We start from the raw sequence: 24003 nt of genomic DNA on the forward strand, positions 1-24003 counted from the left end.
GCTCACATGAACAAATCCAACTGGATCTGCGCTTCGGCTTACCCTCTAGGGATATCCCGCCAGGCACCACATACCAGAATGGCGCTTTCTATCGCCCGAATGGGCGTTTTCACCGCCAAAGAACATTCTTGGAATGCATTTGATGCATCCAGAGCCGGATGATGAATGTACTCTGGTCCACTCTCGTCCGAGTGGACTTTTGTTGAACCCTCAACTTGGTAGGTATGCCGGCATTCCTGGTGCACCTACCACCTCTTACTTGTTAAGCTTGTATGAGTCGTAGACCTATTCCAGGAGCTATTACAGAGCTATTACAGTTTATAGGAGTTGGTCTCGGCTTTGCAGAGATGTCCTTCATAATACCCTGTTCATATGTACGATGTAGCATCTCAATGTCACTGCCAATGGCCCAATGCCAATTGTCACTCGGAATACTGGGATACCGCAATTCCCAAGTGGAGACATCATGAGACTCGAAAAAAAAAAAGATCTACAACACGAAAGGGGCATCCGGACTCGGATCTGCTGTCAGATCCAGGGGTGTGGGGTCAATATATGTAAAGGTCTAGGTCATGGGGTGTTCCTTTGAATATGCATCTTATATTGGAGTTCTAATTGTGGGTATCTGATGCATTCGGATGTTAATTGGAAATGACGTGATTCTTATTATCTTATTATCTTATTCCATATCTAATACCATTATTATAGAGCCTCGATGGGTATATACAAATTGTATATATACGTGGTGGCACGGACTACGTGCTCGTATTTTAGTCTGACTTTGGCTTGGACCGGTGCCGAGGTCAACCTTGGAAGTTAAGTGGCTGACCGGAGCAATTTGATTTCTCCAAAGGTAGACGGAGTAATCAATTTCCGTATGGGACTACTTACCTACCTGGGTACATGTAGGTACCTAGGTGGTTAATAAAAGATCCAAGGATCTGGGCAATGGCGTATCCTGTTGAAATATCCCATTATACTATCTGATGGAAAACACTAACCAAACACAACTGTGCATCCAGGGAATAAAGTACCCTACTCTCAACATGTAAAATTTATGCCTTATGACACGTAACTGTAATGATTGGTGCCTTCTTTGCGCTCGATGTATTCCTTCTCAATCAATCTAGAGGGGGAAAACAATGTTAGACAATAACCGGGGGCGGTAGTAATGAGGATACGTACTTCTCAATCTCTCCCTTAATCTCCGGAGGTTGAAGAACACCCCGGTTCTTAGTAGCATTGATAACCTCTTGAATCAGGTCGACGTGGCTGAGAGTTTTGCGGCTCTTCATAATGCGTACGATGGCAGCTTGCGTCTCGAAGTGGCGATCGGCCGCAACCCGTTCGTGCGTCGTCTTCGTCTCCTCTTTAGTCTCCTTCAGCTGGATCTGGTTGATCTTGATGCGCAGTTGCTTGTCGCTGAAATTCGCGTTGTACGAGAATTGGTCGCTGGAGTTCACCTCCTTACCCTTGGGGTTCTTGGATAAGACTCGGTACTTGGCGCAGGCAAGAGACTGCAGCGTTCGCTTCAATTCCGGGTCCGCTGTGTCATATTAGGGATTGTTCGGCTCTTTGGGCGCTGTAGATCCACTTACACAATCCGGTCGCTTCTTGGATCTGGGGGTACTGCATGCTCTCGCCATCGGGTACATCGTTAAACAGTAGCAATACAATCGCCTGGAACGAGCTGACCACCAGATTCTTCTTGCCTTGAGGGAAGTTTGCAGTCAGCTGACAATGCGCCAGTTGATGTTTCCAGGTGAGCTTGCGCCCTGTGTGCTTGTTGTGGTAGAACGTCTCGAATCGGTTGATCGAGCGCGCAATCTTCGGTGGAATCCGTACGGGGACATCGGGATATGTCGGCCAGGAGGCGGCAGAGAGCACGTTGACTTCGAATTCGAACCGGCCCTTCCGCTCCTCCTGCTGTGACCGTTTGAAGGCCGCCATTTCATCATTAGCAATGTCCATGTCGTTAAACATAGACTCGAGGTTATGAGTGAAACTCGACCCGCATTCTGATCGAACGTTAGACAAAGCGCACAAAAGTAGGGTCTCCGATACGACAAACCGTTCTTCAAACGAGCTAACATGCTCTTTTCCGCATCGTTACTCGCGCTTCGTTTCATCAAGAGACGCCGAGCAAGGTCGTTCTTGTAAAAGGCTTCAAAGACAGCCTTTCCATGTACAAACCGGAAGAGGTCGAGAACTTGATCAAGCTGTCGGTCAAGCTCTGCATCATCAGACATCAGGCTTACTTCCTCTGGATTACGGCCCGGTGGCAGCTTGTAACCGCCCTTAAGCAGCCTATCCACGTATTTGGCGATCATTTCACCCGACTTGGGGTTGTCGGTGCCACCCGTAGAATCCATCTTCTTCCCACGGTTCATAAAGGCACCGAAGGCTTCGCGGACCGCATCGCCCAACTCCTCGTTCGACTCAAAAGCACTCGTCCAAATATCATCGACCTTTTGCTTAAATTGGAGCAAGTGAACGACCATATCGGTCTCCCTTTCTTGGTCAAACACGATGCCCTCACCCTCCTCGATGACATACTTTTTAAATGCAGGCTTCAATTCGAGAGTAAGGTCTCGCCGGTCAAGCAAGCCATATAGTTGCTTCAAGGCGGTCTTGTTGCCGGCTCGCATCAAACCAAGCACTTCGTTTTCGCTGGTCAACATGTCCGTTCGCTGTGTAACTAGAGTCTCATCCAGGAGCTCCGACAGCTTCAGCTTCGTGCTTCGATTGAAAGAGAAAAGCCCGCACCGTTCTACTTCACGTTCGATCAATTGATGAGCATGCTCAACGTATGCAGCCAGTGATCCTGCTGCTTGTTGTTGTGCCCACTCCTTCACAAACTCCTCGGTCTTGGCCATGAATAAAGGCTCGAAGTCGCTGCCATAGACATCAAGGTCGTGGAAGAGGTCCATGGCATCACTTAGCAATTTTGAATCTGTCAACGCCTTTGTAACCCCGCCTCGATCCGCCTCAATCAAATCATATGCTCCTTTCAAAATCTTTGGCTTCAGACTAGCGTCGGAAAAGATGTATGACCGGAATTGAATCAATCCCATTTCACGGATCACCGGCTGTTCCTTGGAATGCAATAGGAATGACTGGTCGAGATAATAGAAGATCCAGCGAATAGTAACCTGGGGGAGAGGAAAAGTTAGCGGTGGACTCCATTCATGATATTCCCTTGCCACATACTAGCCTAGAGTGCCAGGCCGACCATTCATCAATCACTGCCCGCAATGTACGGACATCAGTGCTACCTCCTGCTCTGGTAGCAAGATTGGTGCGCATATTCCCACTGACAAACTCTCTGCAGCGATCCTGAAGCTTCTTAGCCAACAAAGCTGCCCGCTCCTGGCGGCACACATTCTCTCCACCCTTGTATAGCTCTTCCAGCGAGCTGTCGGGTTTCCTGCCCTCAAAAATAGCCGTTAGAGCCGCATCCAACTGCGACCACACCTTATCGAAATATGATTCCTGGTTCAGCCGCGGTCCGGTCCGGAGGTTCTTGACAACTAGCCTTTTCGCGCCGGTATGAGGAGAAAAGTTGTTTTGGCGGGCACTAGCGTTCAATCCTTGGGATCTGATGGGACCATTAGGCCCAGAGAATCCCCGACCAGGTGCGCCATTCCTAGGCGGGGAACCGGAAATCGGATGCATCTTATGCGGGATTTTGGTTGAGGGAAATCGTGAGGGAGACGACAGACGAGAACGCTTATTGGTTTGCGGATCAAGGGTGTCGGGTGAATACCTCTGGGAGAGGAGCTCGGAGATGGTTTGTTGCGATCGCGACGGCTCCTCCTCAAGCTTCCTCTTGCCGCTCGATTGCTTACCGCTCTGCTCGGTATCGCCTCTCGAGTTCTGTGGCATCTACCCGGTTCAGCCCGACTGGGTTTTTTGAATCACCCTCAAATAAGTTGGAGATGAAGAAGAAAAGTGGATTCGGAAGAGGGGAATTGACGTTGGACTTTGGCTCCGCACGGCGATAAGATACGGACCTTGGAGAGATGAACTGGGCTTTTATAACGCTTATAACACTGAGCTTCTACTTGTTTTCATTCGGTGACTCTCTATGTCTAGTTAGATATATCCAATGTATACCAACCTTGCACATCTGCCTCACAGCTACGGAGTACATCCGCAGCGTTGCAAACAGTACACCATACACCGCTAACCCGTTACTCTATATGAAAGCTGCATCCCTCGCACTCAATCACCTTTGTGACATTAGTCTTTTAGTCTTTCACTTACCCGAAGCAACATTATACCAGTAACCCGGTTGTACAACAGTTTGCCATGATTGGCCCCCAAAATAGATTCTGGTCCGAAGGCCAGAACTACTACAGCCCAAGGGGGAAAAGCCTTCGTACAGGTGGAAGGCAGTATTTTCATATGTCACGTTGAATCAAGATATGTCCTGATTACTGGTGCCCGGTTCTTCAGAGGTAGATAATACAATGCAACGTACATTGAAGGTTATTATGTAGGTCATGGTACGAAGTCAAGTAATGCAACGCTTGTAAGTACACGATCGTCAATGTTAATGTCCACATGTTTTTGATGAAGCTTTGTCTTTTGAAGAAGAGTCTGAAAGTGCGTAAAGGGACCATAAAGAAGACGTAAACTCATAAGAATAACCAAGGAAAGACCAATCAATCAACACGCGGAGGACTCCTCGATTTCTTCCCCATAGGACTGGCGCTTGTTCTGAGAATTTTCAATATTAGCTTCTTGCTTCTGTTTCGCCTACTGCACTATGCAGCTAAGTTGATCAAGGGTGACATACGATCGCCGGCGCTCGCCTTCTTTCCGGAATCCTTCGATGATTTTAGCCATCTCTTTGCGAGACGCATTGGCATCCACCTTCCGTCCACTGAGACTCATACTCACCTTCTCATGTGCGCTCGCCATCAGCAACCGCTTCATGAGAAGATGCCGCATGTTCATACACACGTATACGCCGCAGTCGCTGCCGCCGTCTTGCTGGGGCGAGTCGTTTAGATGCAGGAACCTAATGGGCATGTTTAGGAGGTACCCGAATTTGCGAGTCACCGTGTCTGCCTCCCAGACGTTTCCTTGGTATAGCGAGTCGTAGTGGAATGCGATGCGGTCGACGACTGAGATCAACAGGAGGGACCAGTGCGTGCCTCCTTCTGCTTGGGAGACATTGCGGCAGTCGTTGATGGGGAGGAAGACATGGGTGGCTCGACTGAAGTCCGGGAGGGCTTCGCGGAGGGTCCGAGGATCTGGGGTTTGGAGGATCATGAATGACATGCTGGGGCGGAGAAGGATGATATTGGAGGTCTGGTATCGTGAAAGGAATTCATGTTCAAGATATCTAGAGCAAGAAAGTTGGAGATCAGTGGCATGTTCGGTACTGCGAAGTATGTCGGACCGACTCTAGGGACTTACTCCTCCCAAAATGAGATGATCTATGACAAATTAGCTCATATGTCCCAAGCCAAAAAGGATTATCTCGCCATTCAAACCCACATTATCTGTGAGCCAGTCATTCTTAAGAGTTTGCATGTCCTCTCTTGTCACTGCGTGCTCGTTAGCCACTCAGAACCTTTTCTCGCTTCGGGGTTGGTTTCCTACATCGCACATCATAATCTATGAGCACCCAAAGGCGACCTGTAAGTATACTGTCTCCGGATAACTAAGGCAGCTCATCTATCGTAGACACTTACAACTCAAAAAGGCGTCATCGGGGTTCAACTGCGCAAATCAGCACTCGCGCCTCTAATGCCCCATGGGGCCAAACTCACCTTATCACCAAACCGCCCGCGCACCCTACGCAACATGATGGCAATAAGATATACGCGTTGACGATGATCACAAACCGGAGGTCAGACCACTAGAATATGAATATCGTGAGAGCCGTGGCAAACAAAGCTGTACACTGCGCCACAGTCGAGATCGCGCAATATGTGCCAGGCTCCTCAGATAGCCAAGCTAGACCCCACAATCGCGATAAACGGGGCAAATCTTTGTGCACGAGTTGAGTGCGCAGGTTTTCCGCGCACAATAGGGAGGAGAGACAACCTGCAACCTCGTTTATGTAGTGGCGAACAAAGCTAGAGGCGAAAGAGACGTCGGCAATGTCCCGCGTAACAGACTGTGTGTACCCCGTTTCTGCACTGGAGTGGAAGTGGGACCGGTCGGAGCCTCGGGATTGGGCGGCGCTTCGGAGAGGGAGCCCGTCAGCCTTACGCTTATGGGTGGCGGAGAAGAGGGAGGATGGTTGAATGCTCGAATGCTAATGCTAGTTCAATTGCGCTTTATGGACAGTCGCTGGTCGAGGAGAATGTCAAGGAGTATGCCAAGGTTAGGAGTAAGTAGATTAGGCAGTGGAGGGGAGGGTTAGGCCGAGGCTACGATTTTCCCTTGGAATGATGCAATTTCAGATGCAGGAACAGGACGTAGCTGCGAAAGCACAGGAGTGACAGATCCTCAAAGGTACTGGACTCAGGCACTCAAGGGTCGATCAGGCTGCGTCACATGTAGAGGTCACATGATGCTCCTTGGAGTTCTTACAGATTTCATTCTGTCTGATCAACTCAATGCCTTTCTCTACTTGTATCACCAGTTGGAAAGGAACGATGCGTACGTACATTATGAGTCATTGCCGTATCTAAAAGTCAACGGTCCCAGTTCTTCCTATCATCGTATAGTCTACATGTGTGATGTTGTCCGATATCTCTGCATATATATTTACATGGCTTGAGGTACATAAAAGGCCGCTATTTAGTTCAAGTGCTGTTGGAAGCGGTTCACTCAACAGTACAGCTGACCCTCAAATAATTTTCTCTCTTCCCTAGACCTTTTAAGTATACTGCCAACCTTCTATGTTGTATGAGGCACATTATATTGGGAGTTTCACACTGGCAGAACTGACAGAATTTGAAAGATCAAGAACGGAGAGGCAAGTCTTTACCAGCAACAATATTGAAACGGAGAACCAGCTTATGGCTGTCCTCACTTCGGAGGACATTGTCTTTTGAATCTATCTTTAACCTAGAGATAGCATCTGGATAGTTCAATATCAGGAGTCTTACTACCAATGTTTAGCTAAAGTAGTTTCCTTTCCCCACTAGATTGGCCAAGTATCGGTATGTACGCTCAGAGTTTACTGTCAATACATATAGCAATGCCTGCATCCGCTCATGACATCCTACCACCCTGCCTGCCTTGCAACGCATCATAAGCAGGCTCATGAAAGAGGAGTCCACTTACCAGCAGCACAGAAAGCATCGAGATACGCGAGCGAACCATCCGGCCGGTCCATCCGCACACTTTGAATCTCTCCTTTCGTGTCAAAATTAAACCCATAATGATAGAAAAATCCAGCCATCCTAGCAGCGCTAATCAAATACAAATCAGCGTCAGAGAAATTATGAGCTTCCTCTCGAAAGGTTTGCCAGAAGAGGCTCTCAAGTTCGCAGTAGTGATCGTAGTAGTGCCACCCTTCTGAATCCATCCAGCCTAAAAGATGCTCAAGCCCATATAGCGCGAAGCCGAACGGCAGAATCCTTGCTTCAGCCCAGTCAACAATCCCTGTGATATTTCCGGTTTTAGGATTGACGAGGAGATTCATCATATTAAGGTCACCGTGGCTTAGAACAAAGGGGAGGACTTTGAAGAGAGACGGGAGCTCTTCGCGGACCCTTTCTAGGTTTGCTGCAAAGCGAGACGGTAGGTTTCGAGCAAGAAGATCAAAACTTGATTGAAACTCCATAAGCAAGGTCGCGGTTGTATCTGAGCATGGCTGTAGATTGTTGTTCCATGACTGTGCAAAGAACCTGTTTTAAATGTTAGTTATAGGCTCTTAATGTTAGTTCTTACAAATGAAGCAACAACTTTACTAGGCGTACCTTGCAAAGTCCTTAATAGTGTTATGCTGTCGGGGCATATCGTCGAGAGGAATACGCGCCATTATATGAGCAGTCCCAGGGAGATACTCCATCTCGTAGATATGGACTGGCCGCGAATCCCCCATGGTACCGAGATACTTGCAGCTAGTCACAAATTCGGGATGGACTGCTTTAGCAATGACAATATTGGCCATATTAATAGTAGAGTTCTCATCTCGGAACTGGAAGAGCTTGGTCTTGTTAGGCCCCGCTGTTACGGTATAGCTGCACACTCCCTGCATCTGTAGAGCAGAGGACACACCGCCAGCGCGAGAAATGGCAAATTCATCGCATTGCTGTCTTGTGACAGTAGTGATCGAGTTGAAGAATTCATCAATTGCGCCGTCACGATTGTAAAGAACATAAGTCGTCATTGTGGGTGAAGGGGAAGTAGGACGGCAAGGGAACTGGGAGATAATGTAAAGAGAAGTGAGAACTAAGTGGACTGCTACACACATCCTCGTGTAAGACTCAACGCCATTTAGATACGATATACGTACCCCCCCTTGGCAGACCACAGATCAGGGGGTCCCCCCCTGAGCGCTCAGTAGGGTTCCCTAAATCAGGCATCCGCCAAGAACTCATGTGTGCCTTACTTCTTCACCGGTAGAATGTATCTTTTGTTGAGACCATACCAGCCCATCCAAAAGAGCTCAATATCGCAGGACCTGGCAGGAAATCACGTGATAAACCACTCTTGCGCGCAAGAATTGCGACGCGGTCTTTGCCAATGCAGCATCACCGACAACCGCCACGTTTCAAATGGCTTTTATACTCTTGTCGCAGACACTGCGGCGATTCCTATCAGTAGGTTATAGTCTCAAGAACTGGATAGAGATTGCGTTGATTTCTCCTTTGTCACGCCTGATCTACTGGCCCACTTGTCACGATATTGAAGCGGTATAAGTCGAGCCCGTCCCTTTCTATCGCAAAAGAGCTTCCTGACCAACTTACATAGGGACCTCAATACGATTACGAAGCAAATGAAACTAGACACGGAAAGGTCGAAACCATTAGCAGAGATGCTCAAGGACAATTTATCTCTGGTGGGCTAACTGGGATTGTGGAACTCCTTAGTGATGGTACCGTCATTAAATCGCCATTTCCTGACGCTGAAATGGAAAACCACATCCTAGACATTGCCAAAGAAGCCAGTATCTATCATCGCGTTGGCCCACATGAGAGGCTGGTACGGATATTGGATCACTCTAGGGATGGCCTTATTCTTGAGTATATGAAAAACGGTGATCTCAAAACCTATCTACAAGCCAAAAGCTCGATTCCGATAAGCCTAAAACTGAAGTGGGCATACCAAATTGCGCAAGCCGTCTCTCTCCTACATCATAACGGCATAATCCACTGCGACATTAAACCGCGAAATTTCCTCTTAGACGCGACTCTTAATATCAAAATCATTGACTTCTCTGGCTCTTCGCTAGACGGGTCTAAACCGGCCTCTGGTGAGGGAACTCGATTCTATCTCCCACGACATTGGAGAGACCCACCTACCGTGGCTACAGATCTGTTTGCGCTCGGGTCGACTCTTTACGAGGTTTTTCAGGGAACCAGTCCCTACGAGGAGATCCCTAGCGATCAAGTGGAAGAATGTTTCAAGAGAAAGGAGTTCCCTAATGTTTCTGCTATTCCATACGGACAGATCATCAAGCAGTGTTGGTTGTCCCAAGTCGATTCAGCCGAACATGTGCAGGCTTTCATGCGAGATATAATTTGTAGCGAGCTCAACGCCGACTATATCCCTCATCTCGATGGTTTAGACATTGCTCGGGGTATGTTGTGACCAAGTGGGGTATACTTAGGATAGGGACAGTCGATGTCGGTTTGTCTTGCTTTGAGGTATCGATTGAAAGTTATGGTCGTCGTGTCGTATGATGTTGGACAGCCACGATAATGCTTGCGAAATCTGCATTCTAACCAGCGTAGAAGATCCCGAGTAGCTCCTAGAATCCAGGCCAATACATCCAAGACGCGGGACCACACTAGTTTCACAACCACGAGTTATAGTTTACCCGTAAAAACTACCACGCCCCTTCCTTACGGACGACCTTTGCGATATGTCCTACACTAGTCGTCAGCCCGTCCTGTATTCGGTATGTGTAGTTAGAACGGTTTCCGTAGTCGCGGTCCGTCATTAGCCATAGTTATAGGAACGTCATAGATACGTTAGAGGCCGGTAGAATAAGTGACGCTTAAAGAGTAAGGTGCTCTAGCAGAGAAGGCGACCTAGATAGCTTCGAAGCACGATGCACTATCACTCCCCTAGGAAGAGACTAGGAGGGAGTATCGACACGAAAGCGAACGATACGGCTACGGGCTGGATCATCTTATCCTAGGTGTTCTGCTCCTAGGCGAATAGACAGTATAACAGCCTAGGCCGGCCAGAACGAGCTAGGCGTCGGATCGAGCGGTATCTCTAGTTAAATGGAAGGGGGCAGTGCGTTGGGCTGAAAGCAAAGATGCAGTAGTCGGTGGGGGCTAGAGTAAAAGAAAGGGGCCGGCGATAACTGCAAGATAGAGAGGTAGGAAGAATGAAAAAGTGAGAGAGGGGGAGGAAGAGCAGCGAACACGGGTCTTTTATATCGGCGGCATTGAAGGGAGGTTATGTGACGGCGTACGGGGTATCGGGCGCTAAAAGCCTAAAGAGGCAAAACTAACCGGATGCAGTAATTCACAGGACTAAAAGGCGCTTTTCGCCCCACAGCATCTGAACATGGAGATATACGGCAGTCAGTGGTGAAGACTTAGTTATCATCGTCCGCTCGAGAGACTTTGTGTATGGGCACTCGGGGGCTGTGAATCCACAAAATGCCGCACTTCCCTCGTATTTCCCTTGTACCCTGATCTGCCGATGATTAGTTCATAACAAGGCGGAGTGGGGCTGCTGCGGATTGGTCACAACAGCAGTTCAGCTCAGCACAATGACAGTATTAACACGCCCCTTTTGGGTTGAACCAGTGAATTACTGTCGTCACGAGCAACCCGCCTCAGCAGCAACAACAAGTTAATGTTTTGAATTAGACACAGGAGTCTTACAAGCTCCTAATTAACAGTTTGGAAAGATGGCAACACGCACTCCGCGGCACTTGAGCCAAGAGCAGACATCCCAAAGGCCTGCTCCACGGAGGAGACAGTGGGCTCCTAAGAGCAAGAACGGGTGTGCAACTTGCAGGTGAAATATGTGCTCCATGGGCCGGTAATCAGGAAGGCTAATATCGCCGCAGAATTAGAAGAGTCAAGTGTGATGAAGAGAAGCCACACTGTCGACGATGCGTCTCAACTGGTCGAAAATGTGATGGATTTGTAGAGCATTTTCGATATTCGCCACCTAAGTGTGAAGAGCATCGACATGTTGATTTCTTCGGATTGACACGCGACAATGTTCCTCCTACCGGTCTGCCGAACCGTGACTGGCGCGCATGTCGGCAACCTTTGATTGAAAGCCTGCCTGCCAGGGCGGTCGCAGGTCGATGTACACACATTGGCGAGCGGGCCGAAGGATTTCCACTGCAGTATCCTTTGGCAGAATCGTGGAATGACCACTGCCTGCCTCTCGTCATGAATAAGTTCTTATTTGACATGGCTAAGAGCGTCTATAATGCCATCCCCTGTGTCATCTCAAAGGCGCACGAAAGGTCTGCACATTACCTAGTCTGCAACGCCGTTGGGTTTGCTTATATGGCCAATGCAAACCGGTCTCTCGACACTGCCATCAACCGATCGAGGGCGTATGGAACCGCCCTAGCGGCCGTACGTTCGGCCGTCCGGGGCCCTCAACAATGCAAGAGCGACGATACCCTATTAGGAGTCTGGCTATTGAGCCTGTATGAGGTAAGACACGGAAGTCAGAGATTGTCCGGACTGCGTTTCACTGACACGCATGCCATGAAGCTCCTATTGGGTGCACGAGAAAGTGCCAACCCCGTGACCGAATATTCAGGGTGGGATATCCATAGCCGCGCCCTGACCGAGTTGATTCGCCTGGGGGGCACGGGGCGTTTTGCTAGGCGCGATGGGCGGAATGTGTTCTGGATTGTTTTCAATACTGTGGTGAGCCTAGCCATTACAAATTTCCCTTGATTTTTCTAATGACAGTTGTATTAGCAAACCCAAGCACTTTTAACTGGCCAGAAGTGTCCCAAGGAGAGCTGCACATGGATTCGTGACATCTACGGACATTGTGACCTATCAGAACATACAGTAGTTCGAGCCAGCATTTTCGCCTACCACTGCAGCCATATTTGCAGCCGTATTCGACGACTGGTCAGCACAGGCGATCTTGATAAGTTGCTATCCAGTTCAACGTCAGTCCTGCGAGATATTGACGGGGTGGAGAAAGCAACGTATCCATTATCCCATGAGAGACCTATCACGGATTGTGTTATAGACCCGCCATTGACACCTTACACGGCCCCGGATCGCATAGACTTACGGTATGTCGGTGTCTATACCTACCAATGCAACTGCAGGATGCAACTCTCGTGTAATGCCAGGGAATTCCTGCTGCACGCATCCAGGGCAGCTCCTTGTACGCCTCAGCAGCGGATTATCTTCACCCAATATCAAGATCGCTGCGTTGAAGAATTTCGGGCTGTTGCGAACAAGGTCTTGTCCGTCATGATTATAGTGCTTGATATAGACTCTCTTACCATATTCGATCAACTCAAAGGACCAGGACATGTCACAAATTTGTCTCGCATTGTCGACTGGCCGGACGCAATCCGTGTACTGTGGCCGGTGGTTCAGTGGCCGCTACGATTGACTGCCACGTGCCCTCTGTCTTTGGATTGGCAGAGAAGTGCGGCAAACAAGATATTGAACTCGATGAATGAGCAACTTGGGATCATGCGATCCCTAGGAACACTATATTCCTCGGGCATGCATGTTCCTTAACCGACGCATGGCCAAGGCTTCTAGCAGGACAGTGCCCGTCTCAGGTTTCACCCAAGAGATTATCGAGGCCGCGCAAGCGTTTCGCACGGCGGTCGAGTAATCAGTTAGCATCGAAGTGATTTCTCGATGATTGATCGGATCATAAGTAAGCCAACTTTGGTCATCCACCTAACCGATCACGGACTTTTACATTTATCCGAAGATCTTGTAGTATTGGTTGATTTCCATTGGCATTTCATGATTTGCCATTAGCCCCGGGACTCATTGCGCCCCCTCCGTGAATGGTGCAATGGGGGGTGTAAACTACAAAAATTCAGGATGCTAGTTCAGGATGCTAACCGCAGCCTGGGCCTTCCTTGGAATTCTAGTCAAAGAATGGAAACGTACCCATGCCCGGGAACTCTCTATCTAAACAGCTGAGCCCAAGTTTTAATTGCCCAAGTTAATGCAGATCCTAAATAAGATTGAAAGCTTCCTAGTTCTGCGGAGTCGATGGCACAGGGGAGTTCCAAAGGTTGAGACCGCCCTATTTTTGGCAAGGCACAATTGAGTTGATTGGTCCACTCGTTCAAGCTGACATTGAAGATCTTTGGAAGGCTCAATAAAACTCTAGGGCTGATTGGCCTGATCGTTTAAGTGGACCCTACCTAGGTACCTCCGATTCCAAGCCCATCATATCACTTTAGCTTGATCACGCTCACAACTCAAAGACGCATAACGCCGCATCTTTCCCGACAAAGGCTAGATGCTTTCCAGTAGGATCGTCAACCTCAGCTAAAACTCAAAACAAGGAGATGAAAGATCTTCAGGACTTTTGATGCAATCGCAGGGCTTCCATGGTAGACTTGGATCCGCTTGTCTGCTCCAGCATTATCCACCCGCTGACAACGCTGCAGTCCTCAGGGGAACCTTGCCAAGTTTGGCCAAAAGTCGAAGCCGTCGTGCTGATCACAATGACAGATATTCAGCTGCCATGACTTTACTGCGCCTCAGGTCCTTTTATCGAGCATCAATGCCATTCTCGGTTGACATCTCTGAGATGTGAGCGCAGATCTCAACAGCGCCGCCAGAGAGACCTGAAAGTGTCATTTCTTTTGCTGTTATAGTTATGTAATCCGTCAGGCTCATGCGGGTATATGAAGGTGCCATCTCCCACCGTCCTTAACCGACCGTAACTAGCCAGCACTTTCAGCCCCAGGACTCCTTTACCACAGGCGCATTACGATCTCTCTTACACCCCGAATTCCATTGCACATAACCATAAAATCGCAGCACTGTTAGTTGCAGCTGGTCAGCTGGCTTATGTCTCAGGCGCTACTATTGTTCGCCGCGATGATATATTCGATAACCCTACCTGCGGCATTGGCGGCCGTGACATCTTCCTACATCACGGCGACCTAGAATCGACAGTGGAGAACTTTGCTAGATGGGTTGAGGCAGGGGCAGGTGGTCTAGTGGCAGCTGATGGCAAATTCCACGATAAACTCTCGGTACGTGCCAGCAAGCGTTGAATATAGTCATCTTAACCCTGTCCTTGTAGCTATATTCAGACCAGCAGGAACTAATCTGATATCAGTATGATGGTGAGAGCGTCACTCTCTTTGCCTGTGATTACAAGTCGCATGGCGCAGGGAGTGTTATTACCGGTAGCCTGGTGCGTGGAGCGCTGGGTGCGGGTGGCTTCCTTGACGAACAATGCAAGAACGACAATGCTGGGTATGAGAGCAGCAATGATCTCAATATTGGTCGCACCACCGTACGTTGAGCCGCTCGATGAACCTGCCCTTGTTCGTATGTGAATTCTTTGAAGCTAACATAGGCTTACCCTGGCTCGCAGAAGGGCGATCACTTCTGCTAAATCAGCTAGCTAAAAACTGTGGCAAAGTATCCAGATTCTTGGTGTTTTGTATAGAAACAACTACCGTTACTTCGTTTTCACATGAAGTAGGATGCGGAACACTATGTGTTCGGTCTGACATGGTTTTGCTGGGGCCGTGGGCACTACCTTTAGCTGCGATAAGGCCAGCCACAGAGTGACTGGCTTGTGAGGATTGGCTGCATGGATTCTCTGGTTCCTAGGGGCCTGAATGCCTGAAGTTATTTGCGTTGTCCAGCAAGTGGACGTTTCATTCGTTTTCTCTCTCAGTATGTTACAGAGTTTGAGGAGATAGATACACTTTCTCTCCTTTCTCCTTTCTCTCTCTTTGGCTTAATTCTTATGTACCAAATGGGACGATCTTGAATTCACGCCGCATTATAACCAAAGCCGGAAATTGATTCTCTCAAGTACATCCCATTGTTGGGCAGCATTGCATGACCAACGCCTGCTAAACATGAGATCATGGGAAATATCACTCAACATTGTTCGCAGATGGTGTCTTTCGGAAACTCCCAATGGCCAGACAAGGTAGACTATCAGTAGGCTGCGTGGTTGGCCCCACAGCACGTTTAACCTACAGTCGCGCAATGATCTGGCGTGCGGACAATCTTTAGGGCTGTGTGATAAACACCGAGCGACGCCTGGATATACGGTCAATGACCTCAATGAGTGTCAGACGTTTAATAGTGATGAATAAGGTGAAGTGATCTATAACGATGCACCACATGTTAGATGGTAGATTAACAGTGTAATAGCACATAGGGGACATATAGCTCTCGAAATAGTTTCTCGGCGATGTCCGAGGCTGTCTGTGTCTGTGAGGTTGGAGTAATCCTTAAAGATAAATATAAAACATACCTCACGAAGACGACGGCATAGGGAATTAACATACTAATCCGCTTTGTTATTATTATAGGGTATGTACTATCTAATATCAGCATCAACTACCGTGAATGAAATGTCAGACTCACTTAAAAATCAACATCAATACCGTTAAAGCCCAAATTAGTAAGTTACAGACATGGATGGCTATCGTGTAACTCCCTCTTACAAGACATTCCAGTTTCTTTCCAAAGAGGCTAACCCAAAAGATACGCGTGTTTTGACTCCAGGGCTGCCAAGACTGATTCTTCCCAATTAGGTTAGACAACTATGCAATTAGGGAAACGACTATAACAATGGCCCCGGGGGTTCACCATCTCTCTCCTCTTTCCTCTTGCCGAACTTGCTTCATCTGTTCGCCAGCACAGTTCCCCTCATGTCCCGCGCGAAGCTTGGGGCCAGATGCCCTTCCTACAGCGACGTCATCCTTCCAATGCAGGACCCCTACATGACTCAGATCGTTGATGGAAGAAAGAACTACGAATTTCGGAAATACCGTCTCAGACCCAGTGTGAAAAGAATCTGGTTCTATCGGACTGCTCCACACTCCAGCATCACGCATGTCTGCGAAACATTGTCCGCCCGGACACGGCATCCTGGTGATCCTCCACTCGAAGAAAACGGGCTGGGTAATGCCGAATTCAACAATAGGCACAAAGACTGGGATGGCTACGATTTTGCTTACAAAATGGTCACGGTCTGTGAGCTCCGGCAACCGATCACGTTGAAGGAGATGAAGGAAAAGCATGGGTTCAAGTTGGCACCGAGGGGTCTTGTTTATTTACCCAAGTCGATTAGCGATAGTGTCGATTTGAATCAACAAAATCTAGTAGGAAAATCGAGGTTCAGCTTGCTGTTGAGCCTAGCTAATATATGTCCAGTTGCTCGATAGGAGAAATTAGATCCTTTGGATACCTCAGATCTTCCGGTAATTGTGATAGGAAGTTTTCTACTTGGGGCTGATGAGTGCGAGCTTGAGAAAAGGACGAGGCAAATGTTTAGGGTTCGTCCGAACAGCTAGCTATTGAAGTAAGAAGTATGCCCATCCCCCTTATAAGTTACATTTTACCTACCTAGGTACCTAGGTAGGTACCACTCCAGGGCTCAGCTAAACGAAGAAGCCTTTTTCAATGGTCGTCCGGCGATTATACTTGCTGAAATTGTCGCCTTTATATCATATATGCAGAATTAATCTTAATTCAACTAACATAGCCTCTTTAGCTAGTTTGAAAGTTGAGTTATGCTCAATAAGAATTGCAACTGATATAGGTACACAGAGTTCAATATGATTTAGATAAGTTTCAGGTTTTATTAAAGAATTTTAATTTCGTAAGAAAGAGGGGTATCTAAACGTGCATCCCAGAGCTCCAGTAGAAGAAGAGGGTCAGACCCATGCGCTGAGATGGGAAGGGGAGGGCAAAATGAACAAAGATCAGGTAAAAGCAGCGGGAACAAGAGCAAAGCAACTGAGATGAACAGAAAAGAGAAAACCATAAATCATCAAGGTGAGATGAATGAAGCCAAAGCAGATCAAACAACGCAGCAACATTGCAACTGTAGTTGCATTTGTTTTGCCTGGTCTTCAGGAGGTATTATTTTGAAATATGAAGACAAATCGGAAAGAAATCGAGAAAAAGAAAAAAAGAAAAGAAAAAAAGAAGACAGGGAATATGATCCTGTAATATCCCGTTAGTATGAAACCTTTGTATGTCTTGTTTTCTGTTTTTCATCGTTTGCTTGCAGATCTTTGACAAAAGCACCAGGCGAATACACCTAAAACCATGGCGTGAATTGTTGATTCAGCTGCCGAGTCGGGCAAAATGCTTGTTCCAGATCCACCCAACTGTCCCAGCGGCATCGTCCTGATTGCGGGCAAGCCAGAGCTCGCCCTTCTCGCCGATGACGTCGAAGATATCCCCGGAGGCGTAGGTAAGATAAGGATATCCGCCCTCAGTACGAGAGTCGATGTTAAAGTCGTAAACACTCGCTGCGCAGAACAACGGAGCAGGGCCTACGGGAGGGGGGCTGCGTTCAAAGTGCCCATCCACGACAGTATCACTTGGCACATCCGACATGGGCATGGCGGACGAGAAGAATCCCGAGTATCGATCAGTCGGGGAGGTTGGCGCATTGCTCGAGTGCGAGGAGCTGTTGATCACATCCTCAAGGAAAGGCGTGTCAAGGCTGAGTCTTGGCAGACTTGGGAAAGGCTCGACGTCACTCGTCCTCGCAGGGGCCGGAGAGCTGATGGCTTGTTGCAGCAATTGATTGGGGGTGTCTGGGACGACTCGGCCAGACATAATGGAATCAGCCCGGTAACGGCTGCTGCGGCTAGAGTGGCTTTCCATCTGGGGAGACTGGAATGATTGGCTGCCGACGCTGAAATCCCGAGAAACGTTTGGAGAATCACCCGTCATGGACCCGGGCCGCGCATTTGAGCTGTTCACCGTAGAGGGACGGCGAGGCGACATAGGGTTTTGCTGCTCGCTGGGTGAAAGGGGGACCAAATTGAGCGAATGGGCCATCAGCGCCCCGTTGCAAGAGCCTAGCTCCCCCATTCGCGCCTCCATCAAATGGTGATCACTGTTGAAGTCGCTGATGAGCCTGTCGAGGTCATTGGGGAACAATTCCACGTGAACACCAATCTTTTTCTGTAGAATACTGTACCAGACAGTTTGAATTTGGACGAAATTTTTCAGACATGCCGTCATCAGTTTCGTAGTCAATGCATATAGTTTAGGCAATTCATCCTTCAAAGTATCATTCAAAGCCAGGAACTGCTCGCCCTGCTCGGTGGTTTTCTTGTCAGGTTTGTCGCCGCGGTCCTTGATGGCTTTGTAGCGTGCATATTCCGGGAGTCGCTTGTCGCGCTTCCGCATGACTCGCTGGGGTGCATTGTAAAGCCCCAGTAATTCAACCATTGGATCGATGACCGTTTTGCGGACGACAGCAACCTGCGATGATCATTAGGATTGTTCAAAATATAAAATATGACACAACTTACATGTTCTGGGAGAGCAGTCGTCACAAGTTCCTGAACCGTCATCTTGAACTGATGCCACTTGCTCTCCAATTGTGGATATGGAGAAGGGGACATGCCAACAACCTCTTCGATCGAATCGGCATACTCATTGAACTGGTTCACGTAGAGTTGCACATCCCGCGAGTAACTCTCAGCGTCACGCATGACAACCTGCAATTGGAAATAGCCGTCGCTAAGCTTCTGTGCTAGCGAATCATAGGTTTTGTCTTCAAACAGGTCGGAAAGGCCAACTTGCTGTCTGAACTTCTCCGTGCGGCGACCAAAGGCCTTAGATAGACCGGCACGCACATCGGACTGGTTGCGCTTTCGGCCGACAGCTTGACCAACAAGGTCTACTCGCTTCTTCAGCTCGTTGATACGATGAGAGACATTTGTGACCTCTTCGAGGGCATTGGCAATTGCCGCTCGGTCTGGATGGTTGTTGGGCGTAGAGTCCAATAGGTCGCGGAGGATAAGGGGATACTTCAAGATTCTTTGCACAGGTTTTACGAGCAAAGAATCCAAATCCCAAGCGGTAGTGAGATCCATAGCGCCCTTCTGGCATTCGCTCAGCCAAAAGCCAACTTTTGAATTACGCTGCAAGACCTGGAGTTTCTTGTTTGCGGCATCATGGTTCTTCAGGTATTCGGTGTACACCTTTTCCATATCCGCCATGTGCCCGACAAAAACCTGACCGACAGAGGTCGCGCGATCCTTTTCGAGCTCCGACATTCCTGCAAGCTCAGCCACTTCGTCACCTGATGGAGTTGTGGACTCGAGAGGCTGATTTTTGCGCTTTCGCTTGCTGGTCCATCGTAGAGTCTTTGGCATGACGTAGATGCTTTGAGCTGCTTGCTTGAGATCACGCAAGAACTTATCGGAGAAGGCCGCGACTTGATCGGAATTGGCGAACAGAACCTTGACATCATCGGGATCCAATACCGTGAGCGAGGTGCTCTTGTAGATGTCCTCAATGATTATCATATCATGCCCAAAGGTGTGTTCCGTATCAACAAGTTCTTTGATTATGTGACGCCGCTTCTTGAGACGTCGTTGTTCTGGAGAAGGTGAATCCTTCCGCTCAACCCGAATAGTTTGTTCAGTGGACGGAACAAGTGAAGTAGCGGAGGAGTCAGGGGCCGCGGGGGATTGAATAGACTCCAAATTTTGGAAAGAAGAGTCCTGACTGCTGCCGGGGCTGTGCTCCGCAGGTCTAGGAGCAACCTGGATACTGCGGTCGAATCCAATGTGGTCTGAGGGCTTAAGCGGATCTTGAACTCCAGGAATTTCATTATCAGTTTGATGCGTCGATGAGGGCGGAAGGAATGCTGATGAAGGAAAAGCACGAGGCTCAGTCTGCTCGTTGGAGGCTTGGATATCAACGGAGACCCCAAGGCCATTGTTCGTGTTTGATGCGCCAGCGTCGTGGGTTGTCGAAGGCACTAGGCGGGGTGTGAGCACCCCTTCGGTGCGCCTGCCGTCAGTTTCGGTGTCAGGGGTCATAGCATCATCCTCAGCCGCGATCTGCATCCAGTCCATGATGGAGGGAGATGCATGTTCCCAATCATCACGCCCAACCAAACTAGCTGTATGTGAGTGTCTATCTGAGATATTGGAAGCCTTGTATCCTGGCACGACAACCGGATCGTCAGTCAGACTATCGGGTCGTCCATCTGTACGTGTATCTGAGGGATGAGATCGAGGCTCGGACGAGGGGTAAATTGCTGAGCCAAGGTGGTGGCCCTTGCCTCGTGTCAACTCCTCCAGATAAAGCTGGGTGACACGCTTCGAATCCCATCTGCCTAATCTAGCCAAGCTTGGTGGAGTAGAGAAGGCATTCGGTCGGAACTGCTCAGATGCCTGAAGTGTGTGCGGTCCCATTACGCCGTGATCCTGAATTGGAGGTGGTGATTCGTCGTCCGCTATTGAGGCCGGCCTTGTTGAGACAGCTGAACAAGTTTCAGTTGGTGGTTCCGTTTCACAGCCTCGTAGCAGAGAATCATCTCCACTCTCGGAGCAATGCTCGTCACAGGTGGAATGTTGGTTTTGTCCAGTGGACCATGAACTCATGCTCCATCGATTGTGAAGATGAGTCCCATTTTGAGCCGGGTGCGTTGATGCACGCTCAATCTCTTGAGTATTGGTGCTACTAGACGAATTGTAGTAGGTCGTATCTCCAAGCATAATCTGGATGGACTCTCTGTCGTCGTTCTCTGAAAGACTGCAATCAGGTTCGTCGCATGAGTCGTCGCTCGGGCTGCATTCTCGGATTTGCATTATTTGATCCAGAATGGTCCGATGCGAGACGCTAGGATTGCGCTGCAGCAGCCCGGACTGCGGCTCCGGATCAAAAGTAGTGATATGGGTATCGTCGGAGTCTGACGTGGCACCCGATTCTGTCGGGTCCCCATTGATGGGCTGTCCTTCACCTGAAGTCGTTGGATTCACACCCTGTGGGAGGCCAAGAGTGGGAGAGTCCATTGTTGTATGGGGCGCTGCCATATCCGATGCCGGTAGGGCAGTGTTGAGGTGTAGCTTAGGAACGGCCTGGACGCAATTTTCCTTACAGTCAACCGAGCCGGTCGACTCTTTGACTATCGTGGCCATCTCATCAGGTGAGGGTGAGTTGGTCACAGGTAGGGTAGGGGTAATTGTAGGTTCATCCACTGATTTCTTGAAATCTTCATGCGTCTCCTGCTCTCGCACCAAAGCGCGTCGTCGAAGCTTTGCGGCAGTTGATCCGTCCGGTCCTCTGTCATTCTGATTCGCTTGAACGCCCGAGTTGATTGAGTGTCGGTTGATTGCCTGTTGAATGTGCCGGCGGCGAGCGTCAAAATCGACCTTGCCCAATTCAGGTAATTTGCGGTCAGGACGAGACCTCGAGTCGCTGTGGGAGGCTTGCTTTTGCAAATTCAAAACTCTATCTCCAATTTTGGAGCGTGGGGAGACCGCGGCACCATGTGACACGGGTTGTCGGGGTCGTGAACTGCGCAACGGAGGCGACTTTTTAGGCGGTGGCTCAGCTATGTAGGCCTGAAGTCTGCGACTGGATTCAGACAATTGATTGCGGGTTCGACCGATTGTTAGATCCCGTCTACCATGCGAGCTCGTCGCGAACGAAGCGGGATCTTCTGCTGGCATGCGGGGAGGGCTTTGTTTAGGAGACGGAATAGGGAGGCGGCTGCTGCCCTTGGGCGGAGAGGTAATGGCAGCGGATCGGGTACTGAAGGTTGGATTGGATGACGGTGATAAGCTTTCGGGACCGGAAGCAGCGACAAGACGGTGCGAGGAGACAGGAATGCGAGATTTAATTCCGGAGTTTGGACTGCCCGGGGGCGATCCATGTCCGGGCTTGGCCTGCCGCAAGGGCGCAGGTACTGCCATTTCGGGACTCCACGGTTCTGCAAGGGGCTTCCTTATTTTATCCAAGTCACTCTGAGCTCGGCGATGTTTGCCGGTGCTATTTATCCCGGGGTTGACTGCTTCCAAAGAAGTTGTGTGTCCAAGATACCATGCAGTAGGTGTCAGTGGGGATCTTGCAGGATATTGATCGCGATGCTCAAGGAAGGCTGGGTTTGGGCTTGGAATACTTCCATCCGACCCGCGGCGTTGTTGTAGACGCGATAGGACTCCGCTGTTAACCTGTGTATTGATTGGCAACAATTCACCAAACAATGGCCGACGAGGATGCGACTCCGTGATCCGTTGAAACAGGGGCGGCGGAATGGCACTCTTTGTGTCTAGGGGTGGACCGAATTTATCTGCCTCTGGCGACGATGGGGTCGAATCAACGGGCGCTCGAGGATTGCTGGTGATTGACTCTGGTAGAGAATCACGATACTGACGACGCCGTGGCAACACCCGATTTCGCTCTCCGTCGGCACTTCCGCACGGGCTCGGTGCCCTTGAGGTTGGACGAGAAGCAGATGGCAAAGGGAGGATTTGATCGGAGGTTTTGTTGAACTTGTTGACAAGATCTTTGAACGATGGCTGTCGTGACCTTGGATTTGCATATAACGGGGGTATGTTGGCCGAGGGAGCTCCTAATGTTGGAGAATCGGAGGTTGAACGATATGGTTGACGTCTAGCGCGCGATGACTCCAACACGTTTGTTGGCAGGGGTGACACTTTGTCACCGACTGTGGGATAGTCGGCCGCAGCCATGCCCGCTCTTACATCGCCGAACCCCTCTCTTACATTGGATGTCCCTGGCAGGGATCCACGCTGGCGATAATAATCAGCAGGGTCTGGAGACTCCCGCCCGCTACGATCTTCCAATTGATCGCCCGACGACAGGTGATTCGTGGAAGTGGAGGGATTATGGGGTCGAATGAAGCCCGACGGTAGCGGAGAATACGTGGTCGATGATTGTGCCTGAGGGGAGAAAGAGACGGTCGGCGAGTGATCTAAAGAAGTGGTAGTGTGACCATTGGCAGATTGGCCAAATGCCGGGGCCGACGATTGTCGCCCAAACGGAGGGTCGCGATACCGGACATCAAAACCCTGCTCGTCACCGCTAGACATCTTGCATGCTTCAGGCCGACAGGTCGACGTGGACTGGTCGCGGCCTTTCGATTCTGGGCGGACTGAGCTGGTGCGTTGTTCCGGGATGGTCGCCCAACGGGAATATCGCAGGTGAGTCGACTCAGGCTACAAAGCAATCCTCTCGGGTGGCGCACACCCATCCAGCATTCATATTTGAGACAACTCGCAAAACAAAAAAGAGGAGATAAAAATAAACCGATGTCGAGGGGATATGTCCCCCAACCTAAATCGAGATTGTTAAATGGAGTAATGGAGTTTCGGATCTGCGGGATCGGAGAAGGATGAAGTGGTGAGATCGAAGATCGGCTGCCGAAATTACTGAGAAGACAAATAGGAGGGTCGAGCTCAGGACTGACGTTCTGTCTACCAGCAGTGGATGCTGATAGATGATGACCTGGTAGTTGAGGGGTTTGAAAGCGAATCCTGGCGGTGGGCCGGTTTGTTAGCTCTCCGGGCCAATCCGTTTTGACGGGCTGACCTACACTAGTGACAATGAGTGCAGTTATGTTGTATAGTGTCGGATCAATATTGGGATATTTTGCGATGGATGGGAAGAGACGGATTCGAGGAAGAGATTCGAAATGAAAGAAGAAAAAGAGAAGAAAAAGAGAAGAAATAAATCGGGACTTACGGAGTAGTTGATATGTTTAAGGTGAAACCGAATTTTTGGAAGTGGATTTTGTGGATTTCTTTGTCTTTGTGTTCATTGTTATGTGTTCTAAGGCTTTGCGGAATATACAGGTACTTATATGTATACTTATAGTTATATAATGGTATACTTGTACTTCTATATAGATAGATGAAATACTTCCACCACATACATAATATATCAACACACT

At 49.2% G+C, this 24003-nt stretch overlaps 8 protein-coding genes across 8 annotated transcripts; 4 read left to right on the forward strand and 4 right to left on the reverse strand.

The window, feature by feature from the left end:
• Positions 1–1062: 1062 nt before the first annotated feature.
• Positions 1063–3885, reverse strand: N7489_001108 (cullin family protein; the record flags this gene model as incomplete). Its single annotated transcript, XM_056706863.1, has 5 exons — positions 1063–1126; positions 1186–1546; positions 1599–2018; positions 2072–3152; positions 3211–3885. 5 exons carry the CDS (start codon positions 3883–3885, stop codon positions 1063–1065), a joined length of 2601 nt encoding a protein of 866 aa, XP_056571165.1.
• A 782-nt stretch (positions 3886–4667) lies between these two features.
• N7489_001109 (Ulp1 protease family protein) lies at positions 4668–5819 on the reverse strand (the record flags this gene model as incomplete). Its single annotated transcript, XM_056706864.1, has 6 exons — positions 4668–4722; positions 4802–5353; positions 5428–5447; positions 5509–5558; positions 5706–5733; positions 5784–5819. The coding sequence occupies 6 exons, from the start codon at positions 5817–5819 to the stop codon at positions 4668–4670; spliced, it is 741 nt and encodes a 246-aa protein (XP_056571166.1).
• Positions 5820–7228: 1409 nt separating this feature from the next.
• Positions 7229–8302, reverse strand: N7489_001110 (aminoglycoside phosphotransferase family protein; the record flags this gene model as incomplete). The annotated part of the gene is made up of 2 exons (XM_056706865.1): positions 7229–7817; positions 7890–8302. The coding sequence occupies 2 exons, from the start codon at positions 8300–8302 to the stop codon at positions 7229–7231; spliced, it is 1002 nt and encodes a 333-aa protein (XP_056571167.1).
• Positions 8303–8683: 381 nt separating this feature from the next.
• N7489_001111 (kinase domain containing protein) lies at positions 8684–9726 on the forward strand (the record flags this gene model as incomplete). The annotated part of the gene is made up of 2 exons (XM_056706866.1): positions 8684–8828; positions 8887–9726. Exons 1-2 carry the CDS (start codon positions 8691–8693, stop codon positions 9724–9726), a joined length of 978 nt encoding a protein of 325 aa, XP_056571168.1. The 5' UTR covers positions 8684–8690.
• A 1279-nt stretch (positions 9727–11005) lies between these two features.
• N7489_001112 (Zn(II)2Cys6 transcription factor domain-containing protein) lies at positions 11006–12836 on the forward strand (the record flags this gene model as incomplete). The annotated part of the gene is made up of 3 exons (XM_056706867.1): positions 11006–11100; positions 11168–11993; positions 12048–12836. The coding sequence occupies 3 exons, from the start codon at positions 11006–11008 to the stop codon at positions 12834–12836; spliced, it is 1710 nt and encodes a 569-aa protein (XP_056571169.1).
• A 1012-nt stretch (positions 12837–13848) lies between these two features.
• N7489_001113 (uncharacterized protein) lies at positions 13849–14694 on the forward strand (the record flags this gene model as incomplete). Its single annotated transcript, XM_056706868.1, has 5 exons — positions 13849–13877; positions 13943–13968; positions 14016–14326; positions 14413–14592; positions 14656–14694. 5 exons carry the CDS (start codon positions 13849–13851, stop codon positions 14692–14694), a joined length of 585 nt encoding a protein of 194 aa, XP_056571170.1.
• Positions 14695–15973: 1279 nt separating this feature from the next.
• Positions 15974–16499, forward strand: N7489_001114 (uncharacterized protein; the record flags this gene model as incomplete). The annotated part of the gene is made up of 2 exons (XM_056706869.1): positions 15974–16426; positions 16479–16499. The coding sequence occupies 2 exons, from the start codon at positions 15974–15976 to the stop codon at positions 16497–16499; spliced, it is 474 nt and encodes a 157-aa protein (XP_056571171.1).
• Positions 16500–17396: 897 nt separating this feature from the next.
• Positions 17397–23143, reverse strand: N7489_001115 (putative Rho guanyl nucleotide exchange factor; the record flags this gene model as incomplete). Its single annotated transcript, XM_056706870.1, has 2 exons — positions 17397–18551; positions 18602–23143. 2 exons carry the CDS (start codon positions 23141–23143, stop codon positions 17397–17399), a joined length of 5697 nt encoding a protein of 1898 aa, XP_056571172.1.
• Between the last annotated feature and the right edge of the window lie 860 nt (positions 23144–24003).

The sequence above is a fragment of the Penicillium chrysogenum genome, assembly GCF_028827035.1.
Source record: "Penicillium chrysogenum strain IBT 35668 chromosome Unknown utg000001l_segment0_segment0, whole genome shotgun sequence".
NCBI classification, from domain to species: Eukaryota; Fungi; Ascomycota; class Eurotiomycetes; order Eurotiales; family Aspergillaceae; genus Penicillium; species Penicillium chrysogenum.